This window comes from Saccostrea cucullata, unplaced genomic scaffold, assembly GCF_032062105.1.
Source record: "Saccostrea cucullata isolate Sc308-1 unplaced genomic scaffold, CSIRO_AGI_Scuc_v1 ctg142, whole genome shotgun sequence".
NCBI classification, from domain to species: domain Eukaryota; kingdom Metazoa; phylum Mollusca; class Bivalvia; order Ostreida; family Ostreidae; genus Saccostrea; species Saccostrea cuccullata.
The window spans coordinates 888475-898299 of NW_026939327.1; the positions used below are offsets into that span (position 1 = coordinate 888475).

Below are 9825 nucleotides of genomic sequence, written 5' to 3' on the forward strand. Positions count from 1 at the left end.
ACTTATTAACAACTGTCCATGAACGTTGGTTTTTCCATGTAAACACTTTTTCCTTCTCAATCATTTACTGGCGGTACATGTACCATATTTTTTTTATGGTCGTTCTTTAATTTTGGTCGTTAGAATTTGTTCTGATTCTATGTCCTGTGTTCACCCATATCGAAACCATCAAGATATTTTCATTCCAGCAGTGTCATGTTTCTTAATAATATTTGAAGTAGTATAAAAATTCCATTGCACTTGTTATTATGATACTGAGACGAGAAATTTGAATTTTCTTCAAGCTAGATTTTCTTGTGAAGTTTAAGGGAGATTGTTTCAAATTCCTTTTAATTTCTTGTTCTCTTCTCAATATCAAAGTATGTACGATGTTGACCGATACTTTACTTTAACATCCTCGAGTTTCATATTGAAATCAATACCTTTTTGTAATAAATATTTGCAAACTACTGAAGTGTCAGTAATATTGTTTCCCATTCTGTTGCCTTGTTGGTCATGTTTTAATCTTACTGTCGCCTATATTGTAGGTGTTTACTTAAAATTGACCAATCCGTCAAAATATTTGATATTTTTTACTCTTCAGTTCCTTTCTCTTTCTTTTCAGCCATGTTCAAGATAAAGTCAAATTAAATTCAACTTCGTTTCAAAAATTAATAAAATGCCTGTTTCATATTTTAACTCATTTATTCAACAGTCAACTATCATAACATGATAGTACCATGCTTTTTACTCTTAGCCAGCAAGAATATGGATATATGACAACATGTAATGTTCAAATATAATAAAATAAGAAACGTTTAAAAAGGCAAATTTCAACGAAATATTATACAAGTACTTTTTAGTACCTGTCTCTCTCTTTCTCTCTCTCTCTTTTTCTCTCTCTCTCTTTCTCAATCTCACAGAATCACATATTTATCACAACGTAACAGAAATTGTACACACAAAAATTTGCTAAAGAATTTTAAAGCCTCAACTGTACATGACTATATTAAATATAGGAGGTGGTATGAACAAAGTATGAGTTTGGTAATATTGTATAAAATTACACATAAATTTTAGGAGGGGAAAAACAAAAAAAAAATATTAATAAAATGCCATTTATAAAGCTATTAAAAGGCTCAGATCTACTGAAGTGTAATTTGTTTGGGGAAGAAAAACTTAACAAATAACGACGTTTCAACATAAGCACTATTGATATGCTGCCAATAATAACAGACAACGAGAACAACATTCATCAACTATGTAAAATGCAAAAAATGACACTTGGCAACACATTAAATGACTATAATAAAGCTTGTCTATACATAACAGTATACTGTATAACTTTTCCATTTTCTGAGCCGTCAAAAACGAATTACCTCGTCTTCATTTCCCGCTCAAACATGGACAACCTTACGTCATTTCTATTTATAGTAAATATAATCACCGGAGTCCCTGATGACAGAGTGAAATGATTTTTGAGCTGTCTTTATATTTTACTGTCTTTTTATAAAGAGGACGTTGTAACTATATGAGGGATTGAGGTTGTGTTAGGCCCGCTAACACTTCCTTGGAGAATGTTTGTGACCATGTCGCTTGTGGAGGTAGCCGGGGGAAGTGGAGCATTTGAAGCCAACATTTTTGCCTCTTTCTTGATCTTCTGTTTCAAATGCACTTTTGCGTGTCTTTTCTTTTCGTCACTTCGGGCAAATTTTCTTCCACAAACGTCACATGAGAAAGGTTTCTCACCCGTGTGTGTTCGCACATGAGTTGTTAGATGGTCACTTCGACTGAATTGGCGCATGCAGATGCGACACTGAAAAGGTTTCTGTCCAGTGTGAATGCGAATATGTCGTGTTAGTTCATCACTTCTGGAGAATCGACGATCGCAACTTTCCACTGGACATGCGTATGGTCGCTCGTGAAGTGGAGTTTTGCTTGGGCGATTAGGGTACTTTCTAGGCTTGACTGGCATAAGTTTGAGTTGACCTTGTTGGTAGGGCTGGATAATGGATGAAGGCAACGAATGTTTCGATGGGGTACTCTGAGATGACATGCCGAAGTCGGCTTGAGACGATGGAATTAAGAAGTCATTTGATAAGTCACTAATGCCTGGTTCCTGTTTTATGCTTGGAACTTGATACTGAGGCTGTTGATAGCTTTGTTGGGAAACATTAAGAGCGTTAAAGTCTGGTAAACCACCTTGTGATGGTTGCACTGTCCATTTGAATTCTGTGTTTTGATGTGTGTTCATGTCACTGACACGCATGTCATCTGTAAAGTGAAGGACAGTTTGTGGTGTCATTGACATACTTGTTGACACTGGATAACTAATGTTCATAGGCTGTTGTTCACTGATCATGGGCTGCTGTTGAGAACATGAACTGAATACTGGAGGCTGTTTCACTTGAGTTTCGAAGGTGCGAGAGTAAGGGGGAGGTGGACTAGTGTAATCCAATGACAAAGGCTCGCACACTGGAATCTGAGGTTCTGGAGTTGATTGAGTAGAGCTTGGGGTCAAAGGTCCGGGGGACCCAAACCCTGTGGAGTAAGCATCGCAATCTGGGAGTCCCATATCAGGCTGTGGGGAGCCTGTATGTGAGTGCTGTGAGTGCTGAGATGTTGTGGATGGAGCAGGACTGAAGCAGGACTGCTGCTGTTGATGGCACTGGTAGGAATAGTCTGGAACATTGTGACATTGAGGCACAGATGTGGCAACTTGTGCCTGAACCTGTGTTGCTTGTTGGAGGATGCTCAGTAAAGGGGACAGTGGAGCAAATATCGGCTGTCCGCCAGTGCCTGGAAATAGCTGGTCCGCTGTAGTTGTTGAGGGCGTCACGGAGGATGTGACGAGGGTGCCCTTGTACTGGATGCGGTGAGTGATGCCCTGCTGACTAGCTTGGTCAAAGGAAGGCTGAGTTTGTTGGAGAGTGCTTGGAACTGCACCGAGATTTCGCTCGGGGATGGTGATCTGAGCTTCGATGTTTGCTGAAAAATAAAAAAGAAAAAAATATAAATAATTTTTATATTTAATACGAATTCGAATATTAACCTCGTCTGCATCCTATAATTAACTGATCATTTGTTCGGTATCGCTGTCGTCATAAATCAATTACTGTGAATAAGGAAAAAATTGCAGATATCGACCCTGCTATTAATGACATAGGGTTTACGCACGAGACCACTCAAGATATGCGCCTATGACGTACATTGTACGAAGCAGTGTAAGCTCCGCCCATTGACCCTTATATAGAAATGTTTGCGTAGGCGATTTTTTGATGTGGGAGACCAACATAAACACAATAACGTGGTTTTACTACAATAAAATTTTACTACAAAGTTACTCTACAGACCCCAAGTCCCCAAAATGCCGAAAAAGTCCTAAATTTAACGTAGTAGCTCGACATTCCATTTTATGAATGAACTGGTAATCGACATTTGCTGACGCACATAGCAGCATGAATACAAATTAGAATTTCTAAAAATAGAAGCATTCCCCAACAGCTGATCGATAAGTTTTAGTGTATTTACCACGGTTCTGCTGTATATTAGCATTTTAAAATAACTTAACATTTGAGATGAAATGCTGATATTTGTTGGCATTCTATAACTTACTGAGTATAAGCGTAAATGAAGGGCTATTTAAACATATCAACAGAAACACAATACATACCCGTGGCGGTAATGGGCACAGGCCCTAGAGGATCATTTCCAAAGAATGTATCCGAATTACTAGTCACAGGTGTGTTTAAAGAATCATCGATGGACTCCGAGGGCAAACGGCCCCCTCCAGGTACAGAATTACAGTCAAAACACAGATTAGCCAAGTTTGTCAGGTTAATCTGATCCAATGCAACTTGCGATAGAGTGTCTAAACCGTCCATAATCATTTCCAATGTTTACTGGTGGACACGTGTTCTCATAGAAGTTATGTAAACACTATTAGATCACAGTCCGTAAGACTACTATTTGTATATTACTATTTTTTCACTACTCAAACACATTCGAGGTTCAGTTTATGAATGAACTTCTCACCAAGCTGAACGTATTTATGAATGAAACTCTCTTTACTACATGTCCCATATATGGAAACACTTAGTACAGTGCGTAAAATTTTAGCCAATCAGATCTTACTACGGTTCATCGTTGCTTGACTACGATTGACGCAAATGTGACGTCAATCGAGATTCTATAGTAATCGGTTGTATAGTAAATTGCATTAAAATCTAGGTCATGCAATTTTCCATTCTTAAAATGAAAGATTTTTTATTCAAAAATATATATTTGTATTACTTTAAACATACTCTTTCTATATACTGAAAATCATTAGTTGGGCATTTGTAATTTTGGAGAAAACTTGCATAGTATGACCCTGGGAATATTCTCATCGTAGTATGACCTTTACCCTTCCGACTGCTAAAATTTCCTTATATGGGAGACAAGGTCACATACCAGACCGTGACGTAGGAAATACGACGGAACCCTACTGTCCATATATGGAATGGAGCTCGGAAAACTCCGGTATATTCCGGACAGGAAACACTACTTCCATTTTTGGAAATATTCGTCAGATACGAGAACAAACGGGTTCCTCCGAGTACAAAAAAAGTTTTGTGACGTAAATCATCCGGCTAGACGATTCTCGTGAAAGTTAAAAATAGACGAGTGAAGTGAAAATAGATGGCCTGGCACGAGATATAGAGACTTCATTGATTTTGGGCTTCCTCTTCATACAAAATTATTTATGGTGTAAGCCTAGTTAGGTCTATTTTTGTTTTCTGTAACTGCAGTATTGATTATAGTTGACACAAAGCGAAATGCTCTAATTGAATGGAGAGGGTTTATACAGAAAAAAGGGACAAATTTGCAATTTTGAGAATACTGAGGAGATCGAGAAAAAAGATTCAAGAAGTGATATTTTCTTATGAAGGAGACTCTCCATGTTTGTTTAATTCTAACTGTCACAGGGAGTTTTATTGCTAAGCTTGTAAAAATGATGATCAGCATTGGGATAGCATAGGCCTATGTAGTTTACCACCCAGTTCAGTCCCATTATGCATAGTCTATGATAGGGGTTAATTATCATGATTATGGCTGTGCTTTACCATGTAAATAATGTATTATTCAGTTATTTAAACAGTGCCAATTTTTAAATGGTTTTTTTTTCTTTGTAAATTTTAAGAATAAAAAATTTAAATCACTCTTTCAAATCAAGTGTTAATACACTATTATAAGTAAAAGGAGAAATGAGAATATTATAGTATTAATATATATTGAAAGATCTCACAATTAATATAAATTAATTAAATTACTAGCTCAAATGAAATATATTTTTCAGTTATATATGCAACTAAATTAGGGATTCCACTTATTCAGTATCAATGTAATTCAAATTGACATTTTTTGATTAGAGGGAATGAATGATGTTTAGATTGAAGCAACAAGTTCTTATACCATGAAATTGTTTAAAATACATGTAGATCTAAACTGTTTGGATTGCATGAGTACTGAAATTTCAGGGATTTTGCAAATATCAATAAATTACTTTTTTCCATTCTTACTTTAGGCCAAAAATAATAATAGTCTTGTTTCCTGCTACCAGCCTGAAAAAAATAGCGAGATAGGTAGGTAGGAAAATTATTTTATTTAAATTTTTTTTTCCAATGGTATTTTTTGGATATGAACATATACAAAACCAAATAAAACATGTCATAGGTCAATGTTATATTTCAAAATCAGATATTATCACATCTTTATATACAGTTTCATGAAAAACCACCTGATTATATTTTTTTCTTCACTTTTTTGAACATGAAATTCCTGAAATTCCCAATTTTTTTTCCAAAACTTAAAAAAAAAACTTTAGGGTCGGGTGCAAAAAAATAGGGTAGGTCGGATAGCAGGAAACAAGACTATTTTTTGTTTTGGCCTTATCTATATTTTATTCAGTAACAAAAGCACCTATCCCCCCAATTGTTTTTAATAGTCATAGACTACAGCAGTTGATAGTTAAGTGGTCAGGCACCTGTCTTAGTAATGCAGGGATTCGAGGTTCAGTTGGTTTTAACATATTTTATTGTTTTAATTAATAGATGTTACAACAAAAGGATTGGACACAAGTTCTTAAAACTTAGAACGTCCTCTCCTTCAGTTCAGTTCATGGTCCAGTTATAGATTTTCTCCTAGTCTTTTATAATTGGTGCCATTGATCATCCCCTGGACTTGCAGTTGGAAGTCCTTTTAGGGCTTAAAGATTATTGGGTTGTGATTCTAGAAGAGAAAAGACAATTTAGGTGAAGTTCTTTTGGAATATGTATTTTGGGTATTGACCAAGATATGGCTAAGTGGTATAGCACCTGACTTATGTGATACTGGGATTCTGGTTTAATGCCTAGTCTCTCTTATCCTGTTACATGTTTAAGAATTGATGATAATGATTAAAATTTACTTTCTGTTATTTAAAGCAGTATAGTTTATTGCAGCTACACATTATCAATACATTGTAGATGTTAATTCTGATCAAGATTCACTTGGATATTAAAGACCCCAAAAAGTACAATTTAATCTATACTAGTAAATAGTAATACATATGAAACAGTTTTTAACCCAAAGAAGAGAAATTTGAGTATGCAGCAATTTTCTTGTTCTATTGTATTTTAAGGACCCTCTCTACACCAGTACAAAATGTTTTTTGGATATTGAGAAAAATATATTCTATAAAGGTGTTAGTATTGAGCTTATTTATATGATTTTCAACATATGGTGTGTGTCATTTACCCCCAGGAAAAATAATCAAACACAACACAGTATCAGTGAATAGAAATCACTGTTGTTTACTTCCATAAAGAAAATACATGTAAATAACATGTTCAATTAATTTATCTTGGCCTTTTAAAATGTTAAGAATACCTTAATTGATTACAAATTGTGAAATAAACTGTGAATTTTTTATTTTAAAAATTTAGATCTAGGGGCAGATCACTCTAACTGCAAAAAAATACCATAGAATCAGAACTCTTTAGTGTGCAGTGTAGAGAGGGTTCTTAATAATGTGACTTAATATTCTTTTTTTTTTTTTACTTTAAATGTAATGTAAAGTTGAGAATTAATATGATATCCTTATATCAAAGAAATATAATTCTGACTTTCAGGTGACAAATGGGTCAGGTTCTGCTCTGGATACAGTGAAAATGGTGGCAGAGATTAAAACGGCAGATAAATATGATGACGTGAATGCCAAAATCCCTTGGATGGTAGAGGAATTAAGTTATTCTTTAAAAATGTTCAAATGACAATGCTAACAATCTTTTGGTGCATTCAAAATGGTATTATATAATGCAATTATATACACAATATCTAGGTCTGTTGCAATAGAGTAAGATTTTATCAGTTGATCGAATGTCATTTCTCTTTTCAATTTTCAAGGTTACTTTACAATGTAAAGGTATCTTGATAAATGAGGGTGATTTATTTCCCTCAGAGGTATGCCGTAGCTATTAGTTAAAAGATTCTCCAGCGCAAAGTAGATCAAATAAGTTTGCTGATACCCGAATGCAACACAATATGCTTTAGACTGCTCGTTAGTTGCATGGAGAAAGATAATAAATTTCGTTTACTTAAATAGTACCGGTATTGTAGAAGACACACGATTTTATATTTGTGTGGGAGGTTGTTTAAGAGATTATTTTCTATAAAAATCATTTTTACTGCTAAGAGTTATTTTAAAATAATGTCTAAAATGCAGGATACATTTCTTATTACTTATTTTCATCATTATTAGTACCTTATAATAGTCATGCTTTGATGTTCTCACTTCTGAGATACATATATTACTTATTACTCTGGGTAAAGGATGCAGATATTAACAGACACTTATATTTCTATTAAAGTATTTTTACCTTCATGGGTATTTGAATTTATAATTTTTATAAAATATTGTATCTGCACAATGACATTTTCCATTGCTTTCAAGTGTATATCCTGTAATCAACCTCTTAAACAAAGAAGGATTTTTTTAAAGCAGGTCATCAATGAAAAAATAATAATTTTAGAAAAACTAAAAAAAAAATAACAATTAATTATAGAACATTATGCCTTACATGTAAATATGTGACTGAGTAATAAGAATAAAATTGTAAAGGTCATTTTTTTTTCAGTCAAAAGAACTTTTAAAAGATGTGCAATTCAATGACAATGAAATCTCTGTCTGTCTTGTTTCTTTACATAGTTAATTATAGGGTACTTGTGTAGGAGGATGCGATTCTGACAAGAAGAAACAAAGGCGGAAGGACATTGATATTGTTTTTCTGTACAAAGGCTCTTTAATATTTCATTATTGTGTTGTATATATGCTAAAGAAATATAAGAAACTGATACAGTGAATAAGCATGATTAGTCATCCAAAATTCTCTGTCTTAGGTAAATTATTGTTAAAGTTGTACTATTTTCAACTTCTTTATTTTTTTTTTTTTTTAGAAGTTTTACAGACAGAATTTAGAAGATGAAAGTGGAGAAAATCACATTGAAAAAGGTATGGCAAAGATTTTTTGTACATTTTTTATATCAACCAACTTCATATGCAGTGATGGATCCAAGGATTTTGAAAAGGGAGGGGGCTGACCATTTTGGGGTCGCGGTAGGGACCCACAGCCACACAAAAATAAATAGGATTTCTTTCTTTGTATATTTTAGAGTGACTAAAAAAGGGGGATGCCTCCCCCCTTTTTACAGCAGTACTGCACAATTGATATCATTATGTTAACCTTTAAGCTGGCTTTTAATGCACAATACAAATTTTACAGCCTCTTTTGTTAATTAAAAACAAATTAAAAATGTTTGTCTTAGTTTATGAATTTACTGGTAAATTATATTCCTTAGTAAAAAGTCCAGCACTTTTGACTTTTTTATTTTATATGTTATACAGCAATATTACTTTGTGATTGACACTACATAGGGCAATTATGAATGCATGACTACATGTATAAGAAAATGATTTGAATTAAACCATAATTGAACAAAAAAAAGTTGATGTTACACATTACACTTTCATAGTTACATGTAACAGCATGATAATTAAACTAGTTACTAAAGTTCATCGAGCTTTTTTTTTGAGTGAAATTTATAGATAACAACATTTTTTAATGACGCTAAGTCAGGTAATGCATAACTTTATATATTTTAATTTTAAAAGTTGTCACTTAAAGCATATTTAGAGGATCATTTAACGGCTCTTTTATCCAGCATCCATTCATGTGACTTTAATATTTTGAAATATTCTTTAATAACTCACAGTCTGAATTTCATTTTTAACATCTCTCACTAAGACCCCACTGAAGAGTCAAAGTCTTAACCAAATTTTTCTGCATCACAAGTGGGTTAAACAAATAAAACGGAATTTAAAGCACACATAACCCTATTCAAACTTTGTTTGGTTTTTGAAGTTGCTAAGCTGTTATCAGTGGATATATACGTGATTGGTAGGGAATAAAAAGTAATAGTGACCTAGAAAATTGACACCTGGTGCATAAAAGTACAGCTCAAATAGGTTCTGATCATTGTTGTGCTCAGAAACTGTGACTGGTAATTAACCCACGCTTACTATGAATGTTTACTCATTAGAATCCGAACTAGTGTCAGATATGATTTAGTTAATAAGTGAAATTTTAATTTCATGCCTATGTAGTTGTAAGCCCATGACTTCTCGAGCATACATCTTTAATTTTGTTCCTTTTCCCACCTATGGTTTCTCGGTTAGGATCATAAAGACTCAAAGCAAAGAAACTTTATTGAAATGTAATTACTGGTACAGGTACATAATAAGCACTATTAATTTTTGATAAATAAACA

General features: G+C 33.7%; 1 protein-coding gene and 1 long non-coding RNA gene across 2 annotated transcripts; one reads left to right on the top strand and one right to left on the bottom strand.

The window, feature by feature from the left end:
• Positions 1 to 665: 665 nt before the first annotated feature.
• On the bottom strand, positions 666 to 4024 carry LOC134252873 (early growth response protein 2-like). The gene is made up of 2 exons (XM_062735417.1): positions 3653 to 4024; positions 666 to 2967 (listed from the first exon to the last, which is right to left on the bottom strand). Exons 1-2 carry the CDS (start codon positions 3867 to 3869, stop codon positions 1487 to 1489), a joined length of 1698 nt encoding a protein of 565 aa, XP_062591401.1. The 5' UTR covers positions 3870 to 4024; the 3' UTR covers positions 666 to 1486.
• A 578-nt stretch (positions 4025 to 4602) lies between these two features.
• LOC134252878 (uncharacterized) lies at positions 4603 to 8514 on the top strand. The gene is made up of 3 exons (XR_009989034.1): positions 4603 to 4728; positions 7131 to 7232; positions 8455 to 8514. It is a non-coding gene; the product is annotated as an uncharacterized LOC134252878 (long non-coding RNA).
• Positions 8515 to 9825: the final 1311 nt, after the last annotated feature.